At 41.6% G+C, this 22,323-nt stretch overlaps 1 protein-coding gene across 4 annotated transcripts in view; it reads left to right on the forward strand.

The window, feature by feature from the left end:
• Nucleotides 1-3,955: 3,955 nt before the first annotated feature.
• The window catches only part of EIF2AK4 (eukaryotic translation initiation factor 2 alpha kinase 4), a 118,855-nt gene continuing 100,487 nt past the window's right edge, over nt 3,956-22,323 (forward strand). For 3 of the 4 annotated variants that reach the window (XR_011648407.1, XM_058293899.2, XM_058293901.2), the window contains exons 1-2: nt 3,980-4,151; nt 21,270-21,382. Coding sequence is in view for 3 of the 4 variants with exons in the window: in XM_058293899.2 (XP_058149882.1) it covers nt 4,008-4,151; nt 21,270-21,382 (257 nt within the window). In the remaining variant the exon portion in view is untranslated. Of the gene's footprint in view, nt 4,152-21,269; nt 21,383-22,323 lie in introns of all 4 variants that reach the window. The other variant, XM_058293900.2, reaches the window with a different exon arrangement.

The following is a 22,323-nucleotide window of genomic DNA, read 5'->3' on the forward strand; positions in this document are numbered from 1 at the left end:
AATAAAAATGTTTTTAACCTTTTTTTGTGGGGGGCAGGGTATGGGGAGGAGTGGTAAAATGAAAAGCACATGGACTTTGGAGTGAAATAGCTAACATTCAAAGTAAATTCTGCCATTTCCTGGCTGTGTATGGCCATCAGTTCTTCTATATGACTCCTGGGTTTGATAACATTACCCACTTCATAGAACATTAGTGTATTTAAATAGGATTTTTAAATCTCTCTGTCTATATCCTCCCTACTGTTTGTCTTTCCTGGTCCTTCACAGTCAAGAAAAGAGTTCTACCTCATCCTGTTTTCATTTCCTCATTTTTCATTCCTCAAATCACTATAAACTACTCAAGTAGTCTTTCAAGATTTTGCTGGGTGTCACCTCTGTAGGTGATCTCTCCTGCATGGCCTTGTAGAGTCCAGTATTCACCTGAAATAAGATTTATGAAAGCACTTAGCACAGCACCTAATACATAGTGGCTTCCCAGTAAACCCTGGTTTTCTTGCCCTTCCCATATTATTGTACAATGATTGAATCTATGAACCAGTACATTATTCAGATTTTGAAATATTACAAGAGCAGACACTCTTCAGACTGGCATTCAAGGCTTTCCATTCTACTGCGTCAATCCACATTTCTAACTTCAGTCAGTGAACAAATATTCATTGAAACTCACTATGTGTCAGGTGCTATTTTAGGTCTGGGCATGCATCAACGAACCAGACAGAAAAAGCTCCTGCCCTTAGGGAGCTTAATTTTGGGGGTTGGAGGGAAACAAATAACAAATAATATGGTTCTAGGAAGAACTTCTACTTCAGTAAAAAAGGAATAGACATACTTTTTCCTGTTCTTCCCACTAAGGAAACTAAAACCCCCTGGACATTACATATGAAACAAACCCGAGAAGACTCATAAAGGTGGAGAGAAGAAGGCAGATCAACTAGGAATCTGGGACAGAAGGAACCTCACAGTGGTAAGTTCCCCAGGATTTCCTTTTGTTCCTCATATATCCCAACTGGAAAAAGGAGAAGCCAGCAACCTGAAAACACCAATGGGTACAGACGAGGACCAGGAAAGAGGCTGCCTAAGAAGACAGAAAACCTTTAGGCAATAATTGCTAAGCACTCCACATAAACACTAAAGAAAAAAGCCTGAGGGAAATGGACTTGGCCCAATGGATAGAGCGTCCATTGACCATATGGGAGGTCTGAAGTTCAAACCATGGGCCTCCTTGACCCGTGTGCAGCTGGCCCATGAGCAGTGCTGATGTGCGCAAGGAGTGCCGTGCCACACAGGGGTGTCCCCGCATAGGGGAGCCCCACGCGCAAGGAGCGCACCCTGTAAGGAGACCGCGCAGCGCAAAAGAAAGTGCAGCCTGCCCAGGAATGGTGCTGCCCATATGGAGAGCTGATGCAGCAAGATGACGCAACAAAAAGAAACACAGATTCCCATGCCTCTGACAACAACAGAAGCCGACAAAGAAAAACACGCAGCAAATGGACACAGAGAACAGACAACTGGGGCGGGGGTGGGGGGAGGGGAAGGGGAAAGAAATAAATTTAAAAAAATAAAAATAAATCTTAAAAAAAAAAAAAGCCAATGGTCTCTCCCACAAGCCAAGGCTGGGTGGGGAGCCTTGACGTCCACCTCTACCCCATTGGTAATGAGGCACCACTCCCCCTCCCCACCAGGGCAATGTCAGAGGAGGCCTAGCAGGGAGTCAGCACTTCTAACACCCCTCAGCCCAGTAGTAAGGAGGTTGCATGAGGAGGAGTAGAGGAAGTCCTTCCCTGCCCCAAGAGGATGGTAATAGGGAAATCCTAACACCCCTGCCCAGCAATGGCATTGAACCCTGACCCCCACCCAATATTTTCAAACTAACAGAAGAGCTGCAAGAATCATCCAAAGAACTCCCATATGTCTTTCACCCAAATGCCACAAAGGTCAACATTCTATCATACGTTTGCCTTTTCGTCATCTCTCTCGTATATGAGAATATATTTTTTCTTGCATCATTATATATATATTTTTCCTTGCATCATTTTGGCTCTAAGTGTCTACATAATGCCCTTTCAGCCATTAATACTGTTTTTATATTTCCTAATAATGAGAACATGGCCACAGAACAACCATTAAAGTCAGATTCAATATTGTCATATAATCCTTTCTAATTTTGCTCATTATTTTTATTATATTATATTATAGGTCCAATAATGAGTACAGATCCTTACTTTAGATAAATGGAAATAGTTGAGGTTTTATTTTTGATTTTGTTTTTTAGGAGGTAGTGGGGATTGAACCCAGGACTTTGTACACAGGAAGCAGGCGCTCAGCCACTGTACTACATCCCCTCCCCAGACTGGGTATTAAAAGATATTAAGTTGTTACTTTTTAAGGTGTAAGGATGGTATTTTGTTACATTTATTATTATTTTTTAAAGCCCTTATCCATGAGAGATACATACTTAAGCATTCATAGAAAAAATAGTATGCCTAAGATTTTATTTTAGAGATAAAATAAGATTGGCAAAATGCTTATAAATGTTGAAGCTGGATGATGAATACAAGGGAGCTTATTATAATATTTCCTCTACTTTACATGTGTTTGAAATTTTCCTTAGAGTTTTTTTTTTAAAGAACAATGGGGAAACAAAAGAATTTTAAAGATTGGAGTGATTTGATCATATTTCTGAGTTAGAAATATTTCTCTGACTACAGTGGGAAGAAGAGTTTAAAGTGGGTCAAGAATAATGACAGAATGATGGGTTAGCAAGCCGCTGAAGTAATCCAGGGAAGAGATAATGATGGCCTGAACTAAGTTAGTGGCAATAAGATGGCACGAGATGGAGAGATTAGAAGAATAGTTAAAAGATAGCAACAACAGGATTTGGTAACTATCTGGATGTGATTGCTGAGAAATTGTGAGGAGTCCAGTATGACACTTAGTTGGCCTAGGCCACTGGGGCAGTGGTGGTGCCATTTACCTAGACAGGGATCACTGGAAAAGAACAGGTCCTGGGTGGAGGGTAAGAAATGGGCCTTGGGACAAGCTAGTGCATCTGTGTTATCTGGCCAGAACTGAACAGACAGATGACAGCAAAATATTTCACAATCCCTATTCAACAAACAGTATAGGGGCAAGCAAGGTGGACAGAGGAAACATTAAACCCAACTTCAGGCAACATGACAGGATTATTCTAAATTGACACGCAGCATTAGTAGGCAATAGAGAATGAAGAGCAACGATGTCAGAATAGAGCATTTTATAAATATGAAAAAATATGACTGGAAAAAAGATAAAACAGAAAGACTCCCTAAATTCGCCTTAGGTGAACTGGGGAAGAAGTATAATTATCTTCATGGATGCCAGAGTGGAAAGACATTTTTCGGTTGAAATTGCCAGGTGGTACCAGAGATCCCTAAAGATGGGAATGTAGGGGCAGAGGACATGCTTGCGTGTTGCATCTATAGTTAAGGTGATGGGTTTGGGGCGCCTAACGGGGGGAAAGGGAGTAGTGGTGACAATTTTGACCCTGGTCGTCTTGTTTTGGGACAAGTGAAGGTTAGACGGATAAGTGGCTTGAGAACATATCAGTCTGCCGCCCGTAAAGAGCTTTTCCTCTCGCTATCCACGCCAGGCTGGAGGAATTCCAGCAGACACTTCTCTTTTTAAAGAGACTTATTTGGTGAAAATCACACAATTTGGCGTTGTCATCTGATTCCCAATGATTTGATCTCCGACGTTCCTGCAGGTTCCTTTATCCTCGATCCCACAATAGGCCGTGGGCAAAACCCTCTCTCTGCCTCCCTCCCTTCTTCTCGGTTTCGGTCGCTGCCACGCTGCAGAGCTCCGCCCCGCCCCCGAGCCCGCCGCCAGCCCGGAGCCCCGCCCCCGGCCCGGAGCCCCGCCCCCGGCCCGGAGCCCCGCCCCCGGCCCGGAGCCCCGCCCCCGGCCCGGAGCCCCGCCCCCGCTCCCGCTCGGGGCGCCCCGCCGCCTGCCTGGGCCGCCGCGCTGCCATGGCTGGGGGCCGTGGGGCGCCCGGGCGCGGTCGCGACGAGCCACCGGAGAGCTACCCACAGCGGCAGGACCATGAGCTGCAGGCGCTGGAGGCCATCTACGGGGCCGACTTCCAAGACCTGAGGCCTGACGCGTGTGGACCGGTAGGAATCGTGGGTCGTCCGGTCGGGCCTCCCCCGGCTAGGGCCCGGAACTAGAAGCTTCCAGATTGGGCCGCCCCTCGGGATCCTGCAGCCCGTCGGTCCTGCCACATTCCACTCACGCTCAGTTTTTGTCCTTGAACCCACCCGCGGCCGCCCGGCCGAGCTCTAGAACCACCCTCTGTGTGGAATTCTCTTAACGTCTGCTCCCCAGGTCGGCTCCTCTTAACTGGCACTGCTGCTTCTCCCTGCTGACACTGACCCCGTAACATTCCTGTCTCCCTCTAACCTTACCCTTTATGTTTTCCTGAAAAACACTGAGGATGCCTTATGCCCTCATTTATATAGACCCATTGCAGCTTTATTCGTTTGGGGAGCTTGCATAGGCCTTACCGATGGCCCCCAATCAGGATCCCTTTCAATCTCATGCTCCTGTGTGTTCAAAACTATAACCCAGATAATCCCCACTTTTCTCCCCAGGCATCGTCACTGTGTTTTCCGATTTGGAGGAACTTTATGTACTTTCCTGTAAGGTGCTTAATTGAGAGTAGAGACTACATTCATCTTGGCTGTAATGGAAATGGGGATTTGATGAGTCTAGACATTTTAAAATGGCATTTCATTTAAAATACTACTTTCCTTATTGTCTGAAGGTAAATTAAAGCACATAATAAACTGCTGGTACTGACAGTTCCCAACCTTACTCCCTTTGAAGAGTTCATCTACCAAACTAATATGTCTATGAATATTATTTTTAAAATAGTACCTTCTTTCATCTGTATTTAATTCTGTCATTCCATAGCATCTGCCTTCTCTACATGTCCAGAATTTCCTCCAAAAATAGGATCTTCTGAGTTGTCAGGGCAAAACATTCTACCTCTCACCCAATGGGCTGCTTCCTTCATTCATTAAAATTCATTGTTCTAGGCATTGAGAGTATAGTGGTGGGCAAAACAGAAAAATCTCTAACTCACCCCCCACCAGGAGCTTACATTTAATTTACACTTAATTTAAAAAAATGTTTTTAACCCAAAATAGCAAAAATGTAAATATTTCTCTTATATATGCTTACAATAAGATAACATAACTTTCTAGTGATCTGGCAACTTCTCTGTTCCAAAACATTGAGAATCAGGAAGTATACCCGCCCATTAGCAGCCAAAATATATCACACAATACGTGTCACAAATAGCGTCACCCTGCTCAATGCTAAGCCCCTAAGAATTCATTTAGAGCTGATTTCCTTACTGTATACAAACCTAGTTATCTGGTTCTAAGGCTGCAGGAAAATAGAAAGGGAAAAGAAGTTGCTGAAGGTAGGAATACTGGCAGTCCCAAGAATTTACAGCTGCCAGCTGTGTTGTAACAAGATAGAAGACTAACAAAACACCCTAGAGAACAGGCAGACTTCAAATAGCTGCCTTTGGCTGGTAGCATACAGGGCAAATGGCCCTAAACACTTTAGGGAGGCTCCAAAGGCAAGTAATTAACAGTCATAAAGCCATAATCTGAGTCTAGTTATTCAACAAGTGTGTATTATCGCCTGCTATTTGCCACTCTTCTTTGGGAAAAGCCTGTGCAGGCCCACAGTCCCTTCTTGAGGCCTGATGGATTCCAGAATTCAGAAGTGTTCATGTGCATGTGTGCATGAACCACACATTACTCAGTACCTCCTATGGTGTGTGGGGCAGCATCTATAATCAAAGACAACAAAATGAATGAATGTTCAAATATTTACACAGAGTGGGATAAATTAAAACTACAAATAGGCTCATGCCTATTCCCGCCAAATTTGCAGTTGATAAATTCAGGTCAGTTTTTTTTTGTTTTGTTTTAAATTTCTTTTGGGGAGACTTGTTATAATGTAGATTTCAGGTTAGAAGCACATATAATTTATAAATAATTAAACATTCTTGTAGAGCATGCTAAAAGTTATTTTATGAACTGGAAAAGTTCAGACACCTCTGGTTTAAAATATGATTTACCAGATAGTTATGGATTTCTCGTTAACTTAATTAGCTTGGCTAGTTTTCCGTATCAGCGAAGAATCTGCTCATTTATAATTTGATGGCTATTGTAGATTTCCCTCCAAAAAGCTTGCTTCTATCTTTGAGCCCACCAGTAATGTATGAGAGTGCTTGTTTTCCTAAATCTACCATTTTATACCTCAGACTTTTTCATCTTTGCCAGCAGATAGATGAACTATAATCTCAAAGATTTAGACCATCTTTGTTTGCAATCCATGGATTTTCTTTTTCTGTGAACTGTCTGTTCTTGTCCCTTGTCCAGTTTTCCACTGTATTGTCTTTTTTCTTATACCTATATAGTCAAAATACCTATTTTTTTGTTTTATTGTCGCTGTGGTTGGGTTTTTGTTTGTTTGTTTCTGGACAAGACTTCTCTAATCCAGTGTTACCCAAAAAATGAATTCTCCAAGGCTCTCTTTTAGTTCTTTCATGACTTCATTTTAAAATTTCTACCAAGTAAACATAGAAATCACTTCTTAGCTCCATCTTGGGATGGATTTAGCCACCCACACTCTCTCCCCACCCTTTCCCCACCCCTGGAGCTAACCAGTTAAACCAACAGTTGATGAGTTTTTTAGTCTTTTACATTACTCATTTGAAATGCCACCTTTACATTACATGAGACTGCTGGTTTTTGGAGGACAGGGTCTGTGGATTTGTTCACTACTATATGCCCTATGCCTGGAATCAAGCTCTCAGAATTTTTAATTGAATGGAGTAATTTCCATAGGTTTTGTGTCTATATCTTGACTTTTTATTCTATTCTATTCCATTAATCTATTTAAGCAATACTACCATACTGCTTCAATTACTATAGTTTTATACCAAGCCTTGATATTTAATGTGGTTACCTTTCACTTTACGGAACTTTCCTCACTAGTTTTACATTAGCTTGCCTGATTGAAAAAATCTGTGGCATATTTATTGGAATAGCATTACATGCATATAATTGGGGGAGAATTCAGATTTACTTCTGAATATTTTCATGTTTACAGTGGAGCTGTAGGTTATTAAACTTTTAAGAACCTAGCATTTTTTTAGATTGCTAAGAGGAAATACTTGGACATCTGATGAATGAACTTGGTGATTTTTACATTAGTTGCAGAAAATATTCATCTTTAGAAAAAGAGAAATTAGTAATTTTTAAGGCATTTAACATAAAATTTGTATGGGTGTTATCTAATCTAATATTTGTCATCCTCACTATTTAAGAAAACCAAAGGCCAGCCCAGATTCTCTACCTTGCACATGTTGCTTTATTTCTGGACTCTTTGTGTTTTCACATAAATTGGTTTCTCCCTCATATTACAGAACGTGGGGATTTCTGAAGCAGGTGAGAAATAAGAGGTCATGTTGACCAAAGTCTTGCCATCAAAATTCAGAGAGAATATGATTAGCAGAATCCTAGGTAACAATTGTAAACCAAACACGTGAAAGTGGTTTGAATTGTGTGTCATCTTCAATTAATTTCCCCAATTTCATCTTCCCTCTGCCCTTGTCTTATAAATGAGTGAAGTTGAATCACAGTCATTGACTTTCATGCTTCAGTTTTGTAGCTGCATGAAATGGCTGATAAAATTCACATTTTTAGTATTGCCCTTCACTCCAGTACTGTAAACACAATCTGGCACGTTATTTTGTTGTGCCTGAGTGGTAGGAAGTGCCCGAGAAAAGCACTTACCACACATTCTGCATTTGCTCAGAGCAGGGTCCCCACGTCCAGTGTTCCTCACTTTGAGATATTTTTTAGATTCTTGACTCATTTTGTTTCTTGAAGAGCTGATTTTTTAAAAAAACAGGAGCTCCGAATGAGCATTATCTCACATGCTTTAGGGCTAAGTTTGTATCACTCTTGCTTGTTATTTCTGAGGAATTGTTGGGCTATTTGATAACAGTTAAGGAGAGTATCCAACTTGATGAATCTATTAAGATGCAAATTTAATTAATATCTTATTGTGGGAATATATGGCCTTCTCTCCATTACTACTTGTGCTGCTTTCATGTCATGTTCATTTCCAGCCTTCAAAACAAATACTTTCTCATTCAGGACTTCATTTATTTTGTAGCTGATAAACTTTGCATTGTGTGTTTCCTTTCCTTTGGTGTGCTCAAAAAGAGTTTGGTTACACCTTGCTTTGTGTTTGTTTATCTGCAAATATTCCAGGAATTCATTATTTCCTTATTCAGGTTAAATCAAAGATTTCTATCAGCACAAATTTTAATGATCATTTATCTTCATGCAGGCCCTACCCCACCCAGCATCTGGTGGTGAACCTATATTTAATCAATCCTGTTTTCACTCGTGGAGGAGTCCTTGAAGGCCCTAATATCAGCACAAAAAAACCTTAAAATAAAACAAAGTTTATTTTTTTCTTTTGGGAAAGTCTGTAGTCTAGGGCTTCTTCTGCCTTGCTCTTCCACTATCCTTGGTTTGTCTCTCATAGTCCAAAATGTCTGAACTACAGACATCAGATCTGCATTCTAGCCAGATGGAAGGAAAAGGGGACAAAGAAGTTACATCCTTTCCTTTAAGATCACTCCTGGAAGTTGCAGTTGGTATTTCTTCTTAAATCTTATTGGCCAGAAATTAACCCCGTGGCCACACTTAGCTGCAAAAGAGTCTGATATCCAGCAATAGAAGCTATTGCTAAGGAATAAGGAGAAAAGAGACTTTGGGGGATTATTAATCTGCTGAGAAATCCCCCCAAATTTCTGCCCTATGGGAAGGAATATATCTCTGGACAGTTAAACTCTGTTCAACAAAGATTAGGGCCTTTTAAGTAGCCAGTCAGACTGGTAACTTCAGTGTCACATTGGGTTGGCCTCACATGGTACTTGATCCAAACAAGTTGTTGGGTTTGTCCCCAACTTATGTTATTCCTCAGTGCCCATGGGTGTGTTTCTTCATCCAGGCTATCATCACTGGGTTCAGGTACCTCTAAAGCTGAAATCTTTGTGCATCCAGGTATCTTTTTGCTTTGCACCAAAACTCTCCTCCCTAAAAGTTTATGTGGACACTATCTGGGCCACTGCCGTTATCACTACTGTCCTGCTTAGTGTTGCTCTGCTGTGGAAGTTACTGGAACACTAAATGGTTAGTTACATTCAGATATACTTTTTTTTAAAGATTTGTTTTTTATTTATTTCTCTCCCTTTCCCCACCCCTCCCCCAGTTGCCTGCTCTCTGTGTCCATTTGCTGTGTGTTCTGTGTCTGCTTGTATTCTTGTCAGTGGCACCCAGAATCTGTGTCTCTTTTTGTTGCGTCATCTTGCTGCGTCAGCTCTCTGTAGTGTGTGGCACCATTCCTGGGCAGGCTGTACTTTTTTTGAGCTGGGTGGCTCTCCTTATGGGGTGTACTCCTTGCACGTGAGGTCCCCTACACGGGGGACGTGGCATGGCATTCCTTGCGCACATCAGCACTGTGCATGGGCCAGCTCATCACACGGGTCAGGAGGCCTGGGTTTGAACCTTGGACCTCCCATGGGGTAGGTGGACACCATATCCATTGGGCCAAATCCACTTCCCTGTTCAGATATACTTTTAATTTCCTTCATAAAGACAAAAGAGAATATTAAACCAGATTTGTTATCTTACATATACAGAGATTACTCACTTCATGTGGCGTTTGTTATTCATGTTGCAAGTTTTTTTCTATATTGGGCCCAAGAAAGACCTGTCCTTTGGTTTGCATTTGTAGTTTTTATCTGGACATCTTGCTCTTAATTGTAATTCTCCTTCTTATTGTTTACATACTTCTTGCTCTTTCCAATTATAAAGAAACCAGCTATTCCTGATTTGTTGCCTCAAAAACAGAAATACCATCACTCCTAAGTAGAATGGTTGTATTTTAACACCTTCATTTAGCCATTCACATTGGGCCTGCTGAGTCTTTTTTTGTTTGTTTTTTTATTTTTTTTAAGATTTTTTTATTTCTCTCCCCTTTCCCCCGCAACCCCCCAGTTGTCTGCTCTCTGTGTCCATTTGATGTATGTTCTTCTGTGTCCACTTGTATTCTTGTCACTGGCACCAGGAATCTGTGTCTCTCTTTGTTACATCATCTTGCTGCCTCAGCTTTCTTTGTGTATGGTGCCACTCCTGGGCATGCTGTGCTTTTCTCACATGGGGCGGCTCCCCTTACAGGGTACACTCCTTGCGCATGGGGCTCCCCTATGCGGGGGACACCCCTGCATGGCATGGCTCTCCTTGTGCGCATCAGCACTGCGCATGGACCAGCTCACCACATGGGTCAGGAGGCCTGGGTTTGAACCCTGGATCTCCCTGCCCTCTGGTAGGCAGATGCTCTGTTCGTTGAGCCAAATCCACTTCTCCCTGCTGGATCTTGAATATCTTACTTTAAGAAGACATTTCCCCCAGGGAAGTGGATGTGACTCAAGCAGTTGAGCTCCCACCTACCATATGGAAGGTCCCAAGTTTGGTTTCTGATGCCTCCTGGAGAAGATGAACAAGAGAGCAAGCTGGTGTGATGGGTAGTCGCAGCAAGCTGACCCAACAAGGTGACGCAACAAGGAGACACAAAGAGGAAGGACAATGAGAGACAGAGTAAAAGCAGGGAACACAGGTGACTCGAGCAATTGAGTGCCTCTCTCTCCCGCATGGGAGATCCCAGGTTCGGTTCCTGATGCCTCCTAAAGAGAAGACTAGCAAACTCAAGAGAGCACACAGAGAATGGACACAGAGAGCAGACAGCGAGTGCAAAAAAAAAAAACACCCAAACAGACAAATGAGGGAGATGAATTAAAAAAACAAAAAAAGACATTTCCCCTTTTCTTTCTTCCTTTTTTATATTGTGGTAAAATATACACAATTTGGAATTTCCCAGTTTTAACCATTTTGAGTGTGTATTTCAGTGGCATTAAGCATACTTACAATGTTGTGTAACTGTGATCACTATTTCCAGAACTTTTTCATCATCCCAAACAGAAACTCTATACCCATTAAGTAAGAGCCCCCCTCCTTCCAGACCCTGGTAGCCTAGTACAATTTGCCTTTTCTAGTTATTTCATGTAAGTGGAATTGTATGAAATCTGTTCTTTTGACTGGCCAATTTCACTTAGCATACAGTTTTCAAGCTTCATCCATGTCATAGCATGGAACTTTATTCCTTTTTTTGGCTGAATATTATTCATTGTATGTATATACCACATTTTGTTTCTCCATTCATCTGTTGATGGACTTTGGGGTTTTCGTCTTTCAGCTGTTGCGAGTACTGCTGCTGTGAATACTGCTATATAAGTATCTGTTTGAGTCCCTGTTTTCAGTTCTTTTGGTTATATACCTACTGAGTGGAATTACCAGGGCATATCATAGTCCCTTTTTTTTTACTTTCTGAGGAACTGGAAACTGTATTCCACAGCTACTAAATGCATGAGGGTTCTAATTTCTCCACATCCTCATCAAGGCTTGTTAGTCTCCATTTTGTTGTTCGTAAGTATTATTATTATTTAAAAACAGTTATCTTTGTGGGTGTGAAGTGATAGCTCCTGGTTTTGATTTGCATTTCAAATGTTTGATGATAAGCATCCTTTCATGTGCTTATTAATCCTTTGTATATCTTTTCTGGAGAAACAGGATAAATATCTGTTCAAGTTCTGTATTGTTTTTTAAATTGGGTTGTTTTGTTTTTTTGTTGTTGTTCAGTCATAAGAGTTCTTTATTATTTTGGATATTAATCCCTTATTAGACAAATGATTTGCAATTATTTTCTCCTATCCTGTGGGGTTTTTTTTTCACATTCTCAAAAGAATCCTTTGATGCACAAAAGTTTTTAATTTTGGTACAGTCCAATTTAACTGTTTTTCCTTTTGTTGCCTCTGCTTTTCATGTCACACTTAAGGAACCACTACCAAATCCAAGGCCATGAAGTTTTTCCTGTTTGTTTTCTTCTAAGAGTTTTATAGTTTAAGGTCTTATATTTAGGTCTTTGATCTGTTTTGAGTTAATTTGTGTACATGGTATAAGGAAATGGTCCGACTATTCATTTGCATGTAGGTATTCGGTTTTCCCAGCACTATTTGTTGAAAAGACTGTCCTTTCCCCATTGAATGGCCTAGGCACCCTTGTCAAAATCATTTGAGGGAAGCAGATGTGGCTCAAGCGGCTGAGCTCCCACCTGCCACAAGGGAGGTCCCAGGTTCAGTTCTTGGTGCCTCCGGGAGAAGATGAGCAAGGTAGCGAGCTGGTGTAATGGGTAGGTGTGGTGAACTGATGCAGCAAGATGATCCAACAAAGGGACACAAAAAGGAAATATGGTGAGAGACACAACAAAGCAGAGGGCTGAGATGGCCCAAGTGATTGAGCACTTCTCCACATGAAAGGTCCCAGATTCGGTTTGTGGTGCTTTCTAAAGTGAAGACTAGCAGACACAGAGAGCACACAGCAAATGAACACAGAGAGCAGACAGTGAGCGCAAAACAGCGAGCAGGAGGAGTGAATAAAAATAAGTCTTAAAAAAAAAAACAGTTGAGGTAATGGATGTGACTCAAGCCATTGAGCACCGGCTTCCCCACATGTGAGGTTCCACGTTTGGTTCTCAATGCCTCCTAAAAACAAAAAGGCGAATAAGCAAACAAACTAAAAAACCAACTCAAGAGAGCCAGTGTGTCTTAGTGGTTGAGTTGAGCGCACGCTTCCCACAAGTGAGGTCCCAGGTTCAATCTCCAGCCCCAGTACCTAAAAAAAAAAAAAAATCAACCATGTGTTTGAGAACTTGTTTCGAGACTCTCAGTTCTCTTCCATTGTTTAGTGTATCTCTCCATATGTCAGTACCACACTGTTTTGATTACTGTCACTTTGCAGTAAGTTTTACAATTGGAAAGTATGAGTCCTCCAACTCTATTCTTTTTCAAGATTGTTCAGATCATTTGGGTCCCTTGAAATTCTCCACTAATTTTTTTCCTTTTTTCTTTTTTTGCATCTTTTGAACTATGTCAATAAGGATTTAGAGTACTATTCCCATATGCTGTTCTGAAATAAAGTTTCCACTGGTCAATAGCAAAAAGAAAAAGGCAAAATAACATGTGTGACAATATATTATATAAGATAAATGACCCTTCTTAAGATACGACTGTTCTTTTACAGTTTCCGTCTGATACATAAAGCAGATAAATGCTGCACTGCCCTGGCAGAAGAGGTGAGAGGTAGCTTGGAACCCTGCTGGTTTAGTCTCACCAAGAAATCCTATTACTCTTGAACAAGGGCCCCTCCTCCTATCAAAGTCCAGTCCATCTCTGTTGTGCCCAGGTTCTACTACCTTCTGCCCTCTGAAGGGTTTTGTTGCTTCAGATCCTAATTTTGTATCTTTTCTGCTCTTCCTTAACATTCCCATCAACATCCTCTCATGTCCCACCTTTAAAAACAGAACAGGGGAGCAGGTGTAACTCAGTGGTTGAGTACTTGCTTCCCAAGTGTGAGTTCCCAGGTTCAATCCCCAGTACTTCCTTAAAAAACAAAAACAAAACAGTACAAAACACATTCCTCTCTTGATTTCACACCTCCCTCCATTTTGGTCCTATTCTCTGACTTTCTCAATATTCAAACCCAAACTTGTCTAGATGATATTTTCCCTTCCTCATCTAATATTCATTCCTCAGCACAGTAGGGTCTGCATTCAGTGCCTGCTGAATTCACGTCACTCCTTAACCCAGCCAGTGGATGCATTCTGTCCTCATCCTACACAACCCTAGGGAGCATTTATGACAAGGTACTTTCCTGTGTTCTCCTTCACTGGCAGCTTTCTTTGTCAGCTTTTCCTCCTCTATCTAACCTCTGAATGTTAGAGCATCCTGGGGTTCATTCCTGGCCTCTTCTTATTATCTGATTCCTTATCTTAAATATAATCCCTTTGCAAGCAACTCCGAACTTTTTGTCTTCATTTGAAGCTTCTCAAACACACACATCCAACTGCCTACTTGATATTTCCACTTGGATGTGCTCAGGTATTGCAAACTCAGTGTGACAAAAGTTGAGCATTTGATTTTTCCTTAAAAATTCTCTCTTCCCAGCCTTCCCCCATCTTGGTAATTATCATTAGTTTTATACCAAATATTCAAACCAGAAAGCTGAGTCATCCTTGATTCTTCTCTTTTTCATTGCCTATACCTAATCTGTTTGTAAATCATGCCAGTTCTACCTCCAAAATATATCTCAAGCCCATCTTCTACCTTCTCTCCTTCCATTGCCATGAACACAGGCTCCATTTTTATAATAGGCTTGTTTTTTGTTTTGTTTTGTTTTGTTTTGTTTTGTTTTTACGAGTGTGTTAGTCAGCCAAAGGGGTGCTGATACAAAATACCAGATATATGTTGGTTTAGAAGCTTACAGTTACCAGGCCTTAAAACATAAGTTACTTCCCTCACCAAAGTCTGTCCCCACATGTTGGAGCAAGATGGCTGCCAACATCTGCACGGGTTCAGGCTTCTTCTTCCTCTTAAGGCTCTGTGATCCCAGCTTCTTCTAAAATCAGTTGTAGGCTGGGATAAGTCTTGTTTCTCTCTGGGCTCAGCTGCTCTGCTCTCTCCACAAGGCCAACTATAAATTATCAGGCAAACAGCTCAACTCTCTTCCCAGGGCCTCTGCCATGTTTAATGGAGCTTTCTCTTTCCTCATGTATCTGCTTCTCTATGTGTTTACTTTCTGGGGCTCCAGGATCAAAACTCTTAACTTTCTCCTCTGCCATGTCATTTTCTCTGTGAGCCTTGACCACCACAGGGGTGGGGGCTCAACATCCTACTGACATGTCCCAATCAAAGCCTTAATCATTATTTAATCAAGTAAAAGTGAAACCTCTGAATCTAATCCAATCTAATATGCCCAGAGGAACGGACCAGTTCATAAACATAATCTAGTACCTATTTCTGAAATTCGTAAATAATACCAGACTGCTATTGCGCTCAACCACTGGGTTACGTGCACTCCACTTTATAATAGCTTTTGACTTCTGCCCTTGCTCTACTCCATTCATTCTTTACACAACAGCCAAAAATGACCTTTTAAAATATATATTAGATCATATTCCCACCTTAAAATCCTGCCACAACATCCCAACTAGTATAAAATCCACATATCTTACCTGGTCAGGGTCCTGTAATCCAACTGCTTCCTATCATGCCTGCTTCACCTGCTTTCCCTTTTACCTCGCTATGTTCCAGACAGACTGTCCTCTTTTGGTTTGGAAGACGCCAATCTCCTACTCACTTCTGAGCCTCTTTCCTTTGTCTGGGATGCTCTGTCTCTGGCTTGTCTCACCTTAAATGCCACATCTTTGGATAGATTTTCCTGGATAACCATAACTAAGTCATCAACCACCTGGATCCTTCTCCAAGTAGGGTACCATTTCTCCAACAGCACTTTCTATACTTGTAATTACGTATTTATTATGTGTTTCTCCCTACCAGACTGGAAGTTCTGTGACAACTGGAACCACACATCTGTTTTTCTCACCCGTCTATACCAAGCACATTTCCTGATATAGAGTCAGCCCTCAATAAGTATGGGTGAAAGATACGTGATAGGTGAATAAATAGATAAAGACCTCTTGAGCCATGAAGTGTTTAAATCTCCCCAGAACCATGTTCAAAGAATTATGTTACACTGAAGTACCCACAGCTTGTATCAAACAGTAATATAAAATACTGCTTTTACATATTTTATATACTTAGCTAATGAGAACATTGTTAATTATGAAAGTCAGAGTACCATATGGAAGCTCTAATGTTATAAATTTTTGTTAAAATTTAGTTTGGTAAGTACATTGTTGTCCCCAAAGGAATTTTTATACATTCTCCTTTCTGATATTATCACGTTTCTCTTTTTGCTGCCTGGACATTCAGAGACAAAGTCAAAGCTCAATCACAACAACTGGGCAAACTCTCAATATTGGCATATCATTAACAAGGCAGAGTGACTTATGAAAAAGATACAGGTTTTGGAGAAAAATTGAATTTCAGCTCTGTCTTTTTTACTTTTCTGAACCTGAACTGCCTTATCTATCATTTGTGGATGATACCCACCTTGCCAAGTTGGCAAAGTGCTTGGACCATATGTGTTCAGTAAATGTTTCTTCCCTCAGCTTCTGCGATGGTTAGGCTAATGTGTCAACTCAGTCAGGTAATTATGCCCAGTTGTTTGGTCAAACAAGCGCTGGGCTAATTGTAAAGGACATTTATGGACTTTAGTCATCAGTGAGTTTACTGCATAAGTGGCTGATTACATCTGCGATCAACCAGGGAGATTGCCATCAGCCATGAGTGCCATTTTATCCAATCAATTGAATGCCTTAAAAGGGGAAGTGGTTTCAGCATTTGGAGAGAATTTCCCAGCTTGTCTTTGGATAGCCAGTGTCTCCCAGAAACTCATAAAGGATCTTCATCAGACTTTAATCAGAGCCCCCGATTTGCAACCTGCCTGCAGATCTGGTCTTGTGCATCCCCATGGTCACATGAGAGAATTCTATAAAATCTCATACTATTTACAGATATCTGCTGTTGATTGTGTTTCCCTAGAGAACCCTGACTAATACAGCTTGTTACCAGAAGTGGTTCTTGAATCTTACGCATGGGATATATGAGGTGGTTCTAGGAGTTTTGCCGTTGGCTCTATACTTGAATTTGACTCAAGGTTACTAATGATTGCCCTTTACAATAATGAAGAGGCCACTAACAGTCCATGGCATGAGTTGGCAATGGAGATATGCAAAATATTATCACTAGATTCCCCTGCTTCCACGCTTATGAGAAATAAGAATTTGCCAAAAAAAAAAAAAAAAAAAAGAATTTGTCTGAGAGTGTTTTCAGCACCTTAGCAGAGTTCTGTGGAGTCAAAAGTTACAATGATGTTGGCTGACTCCTAAATACTCTGGATATAGTTACAAAAGAATGATGAGCTAAAGGCTTCAAATTTGCAACTTAAACACACATGAATGATGTGAAAGTTTCTCTGTGTGTTCTGAAACAAAATCTCGTTTCCTGCAGCCACAGGCTTGAGATCTTTGAAAACCAGACTCAGACTCTCATTGTACAAGTAGCGAAGTAACAACGGAAACTAAAATCTCAACCTTGCAGGGTGTCTGCTGTTAAAGTGAAGGCATTGATTGGAAAGGAGTAGAACCCTGAGGATTGGGATGAAGACATATGGGATAATGATAATATTGGTGGGAACATTGGAACCCTAAATTCTGCTGAGACTTTGCTAGATACACCTGTGATGGCCTGCTCTGTGGAGACCACACTTTGTCAACCTTGTATCACCCAGCGTCCAGCCTGCCCAGGAAGTCTGGACCTCCTTCCAGCCCTGTGGTGGGTACCAACCAAACTAAAGTCTGCACTGCCCAGCCTCCACCCTGCCCTGAGGATCTGCATTTCAACTGCTTCCATGTTACCTTCTCTTTCCCAGCTCACAGTTTTAGCCTCTTGGAGTGTCCCTTACAGTCAGTTGACTGAGGAAAGGAAACTCAGGCCTGGTTTACAGATGGTTTGCATGATATGCAGGTACCACCCGAAAGTGAACAGCTGCAGCAGCCCCTTTCTGGGACATCCTTAAAAGACAGTGGTGAGGGCCAATCCTCCCAGTAGGCAGTACTTCAAGCATTGTACCTAGTTGTTCATTTTGCGTGAAAGAAGAAATGGCCAGAGGTGCGTTTGTACACTGATTCATGGGCTGTTGCTATTGGTTTGGCTGGATAGTCAGGGACTTGGAAGAAACATGATTGGAAAATTGGTGACAAAGGTCTGGGGAAGAGCTATGTGGATAGACCTTTGTGAATGGGCAAAAAACATGAAAATATTTGTGTCCCATGTGAATGTTCACAGAAGGTGACTTCAACAGAGAAAGATTTTAATAATCAAGTGGATAAGATGATCTGCTCTGTAGCTAATGCTCAGCCTCTTTCCCTAGCCACTCCTGTCATTGCCCAATAGACTCATGAACAAAGTGGCCATGGAGAGAGGGATGGAGTTTTTGCATGGGCTCAGCAACATGGATTTCCCCTTACCAAGGCTGACTTGGCTACATCCACTGCTGAGTACCTAATCTGCCAGCAGCAGAGACCCACGTTCAGCCCTGATATGGTACCACTCCTGGAGGTGATCATCCTGCCACTTAGTGGCAGGTTGATTATATTGGACCACTTCCATCATGGAAGGGGCAGTGGCTTGTTTTAACTGGAATAGACACATACTCTAGGTATGGGTTTGCATTCCCTGCATGCAGTGCTTCTTCCAAAACTACCATCCATGGACTTACCGAATGTCTTGTCCACTGCCATGGCATTCCACACAACATTGCTGCTGATCAAGGAACCCATTTCACAGCAAACGATGTGCGGGAATGGGCACATGCCCATGGAATTCACTGGTTTAACCATGTTCCCCATCATCCTGAAGCAACTGCATTGATGGAATGGTGGAATGGTCTTCTGAAGACTCAATTACAGCACCAACTAGGTGGAAATACCTTGCAGGGCTCGGGCGATGTTCTCCAGGTGGCTGTGAATGCTCTATATCAGCATCTACTCTGGTGCTGTTTCTTCCATAGCCAGGATTCATGGGTCCAGGAATCAAGGGGTGGAATGGGAGTGGCACCAGTCACTATTACCCCTATTGATCCACTAGGAAAATGTTTGCTTCCTGTCCCTGCAACCTTAAGCTCTGCTGGTCCACAGGTCTTAGTTCCAAAAGGAGGAGTACTGCCACCAGGGAACACACACAACAATGATTCCATTGAACTGGAAGTTAAGATTGCCACCTGGCCCCTTCAGGCTCCTCTTACCTCTGACTCAACAGACAATGAAGGGTGATTGATCCTGACTATCAAGGGGAAACAGGATTGTGTCTCCATAATGGGGGTAAAGAAGAATTTACCTGGAATATAGGAGATCCTTTAGGGCATCTCCTAGTACTGCCATGCTCTGTGATTAAAATCAGTGGAAAATAGCAACAACCCAATTCAATGGCCCAGAATCTTCAGGAATGAAAGTTTGGGTCACCCTACCAGGCAGGGAACCACAGCCAGCTGAGATGCTTGCTGAGGATGATAGGAAATAGACTGGGTAGTGAAAGAAGGTAGCAATAAATATGAACTTTGACCACATATCCAGTTTCAGAAATGAGGACTGTAATAGTCTTGAATCTTTCTTCCTTGTTTGAATATGATTGTATATGTACATAAAACGAAATCTTTGTTTTCTTCCCTAACCCTTTTTCATATGACAAGTTGTATTAGTTTCGTGTCATAATATTTAAGGATGTCAAGTTTAAGAGTACATATTAGCCAAGGACTTGCACCCTATTCTGTAGGGAATTAATGTGTTTCTGGTTATATGCAGGACAGTTGAATATTCTTAGGTGGAAATATATATATACATGTCATTGTTTTTACTTAGAGACTAAAAATGGTTTAAGGTAATGTGTATGGTTGCCAAGTTGACAAGGGGTAGACTGTGATGGTTAGGCTAATGTGTCATATCTCCTGTTGACTCTGTTTCCCTAGAGAATCCAGACTAATACAGCTTCCCAACTTTTCATTTTGTATATATCATATAAACTGTCTCAAATCCTTTTTGGAAAAAAGTTATATAAATAAAAGACAATATTTGATAAAAAGCAGTTTATTGAAAGCATATACACTTGTAGACGAGTTATGAAATTTTTCTATGTCAAGCGTTTTCATTTGTGAGTATCTAAATATTCAGGTCTCAGTTCAAATATTCCCTCCTCAGACAGGGTTTCCCTTGTCTGCCTTCTAAAATATCTTGTCCTTCCCCGCTATATTTCTCTCCCCTTCCCTACCTCCTCCCCCCAATTGTCTGCTCTCTGTGTCCATTCTCTGTGTGTTCTTCTGTGTCCACTTGTATTCTTGTCAGCAACACCCAGAATCTGTGTCTCATTTTTTTGTTGTGTCATCTTGCTGCGTCAGCCCTCCTTGTGTGTGCGGCGCCATTCCTGGGTAGGCTGTACTTTTTTCATGCTGGGTGGCTCTCCTTATGGGGTGCACTCCTTGCATGTGGGGCTCCCCTACATGGGGGACACCCCTGTGTGGCAGGGCACTCCTTGCACACATCAGCACTGCACATTAGCCAGCTCATCACACAGGTCAGGAGGCCCTGGGTTTGATCCTTGGACCTCCCATGTGGTAGGTGGATGCCCTATCCATTGGGCCAACTCTACTTCACTGTAATTGTCTTCTGAGTTTGTATGAGCTGGTTGGGACCATGTCTGCCTTGATTTACCCCTGTACCCCCAGTGTCTAGAATAGCACCCAACACATGATCAGCACTTAAAGGAAGCTAAGCAGAACATTTGGTTCACTCCTTAGAAAACTTTGACAAGGAAAATGCATTCTCTCTGGCACAGATTTTGTTTTTAAACCATGCTATATTAGTCAGCTAAAGGGGTGCTGATGCAAAACACGAGAAATCTGTTGGCTTTTTTAAAGAGTATTTATTTGGGGTAGAAGCTTACAGTTACCAAGCCATAAAGCATAAATTACTTCCCTCATCAAAGTCTGTTGCCACGTGTTGGAGCAAGGTGGCTGCCGACATCTGCCAAGGATTCAGGCTTACTGGGTTTCTCTCTTCCCGGGGCGTGCCTCTTTCTTGGCTCAGCTGTTCTGTCTCTCTCCTCGAGGCCTCTGACTATGTCTAATGGAGCCTTCTCTCCTTCCTCATGTATCTCCTCTGTGTGTTTACTTCCCCAGCTCCAGGATCAAAACTCCAATCAACTCCTGTGCCTTGTTGTTTTTTCTGTGAGTCCCTGCCCACCAAGGGGACAGGGATCCCATGTCCTACTGACATGGCCCAATCAAAGCCTTAATCATTATTTAATCAAGTAAAAGTGAAACCTCTGCATCCAATATAATCTAATATGCCCAAAGGGACAGATCAGTTTTATCTATTTTTGGAATTCATAAACAATATCAAACTGCCACATGTGCTTTAAGAAAGTATGGCCAAACATCTATATAGAATATAATTACATATCATATTTTAAAAATAGAACTTTTGAGCTAAGTTGATTATCATCCTAATCTTTATTAATTGGCTGTCTAGGGGAAAAGTGTTATTTTCTTTTTCTCTTTTAGGTCAAAAAGCCCCCTGAAATCAATTTAGTTCTGTACCCTCAGGGCCTGGCTGGTGAAGAAGTATATGTGAAAGTGGATTTGAGGGTTAAATGCCCACCCACCTATCCAGATGTGTGAGTACCTTTATACATTGTACATTGCAAATGGCTATGATGTGATTTCAGTTTTCTGTTTTGACAGCTAAGAAGGTTGAAATTAATGGTATTTTCTCTTTCCTTTCCCCATTCCATTTAAACTTTTATTTCCTGCCCCTTGTTTGATCAAAACTATTTCAACAATAGATATTGTCAAAAAGTCTATCTTATTTTAAGTTGTTGTAGAATAGTACTACAGATACTGTTATTTGTACAATGACTAATTGCTTTTTCTGATGTGTTAGCTTTTGTTTGCCTAAGTCTTCATAAAATAAGAAGAGGAAAATTATAGAAGGAAAGGATGAAGGCATGATGACTATTAAAGCAGTTGTATACTTAGTTTTTAAGTTCGATTGTCCTTAAATTCAGAGTAGCCTTCTGTGCCTAATAGGACCTTTATATCTAGAGTAAAGGAGTGTTGAGAGCCATAGTGCTTCCCTGTGTGGGGCTGTCCCACACCCTGCAGGACGTTTATAGCTTCCCTGGCCCCTCCCCCCTAATGCCAGGAGTGTTCTCCATTCGACTGAGAAAGCCACAAAAACCACACATATTTCCAGACTCCCCTCGAGGTGGTACCAGCTCTGGCTGAGAAGCACTGATTAGAACAAAAGCACTAGTTCTCAGGACACATGTGTTCTTTCTTTTTTTTTTTTTTTAATGTTATGTCTATTCAATACAATCTTTCCCTAGACATTCCACATGAAAAGGCAGATTGGCCTGCATGATGTTACGTGGTTTGAACTTACTTTACAGGGTCCCAGCAATTTTTGAGTGGGGAAGTGACAAATAAAAGGGAACATGACCTAACACAGTGGGTGGTAAATTTATGGAATTTATATTCCTAAGAGGTGATGGAAGATATGAAAATCCAAATAGTTCGAGGATGAACTCCTTTGAAGGCAGTTAACCCTTTATTGCTC

Source organism: Dasypus novemcinctus, chromosome 3 (genome assembly GCF_030445035.2).
Source record: "Dasypus novemcinctus isolate mDasNov1 chromosome 3, mDasNov1.1.hap2, whole genome shotgun sequence".
Classification (NCBI taxonomy): Eukaryota; Metazoa; Chordata; class Mammalia; order Cingulata; family Dasypodidae; genus Dasypus; species Dasypus novemcinctus.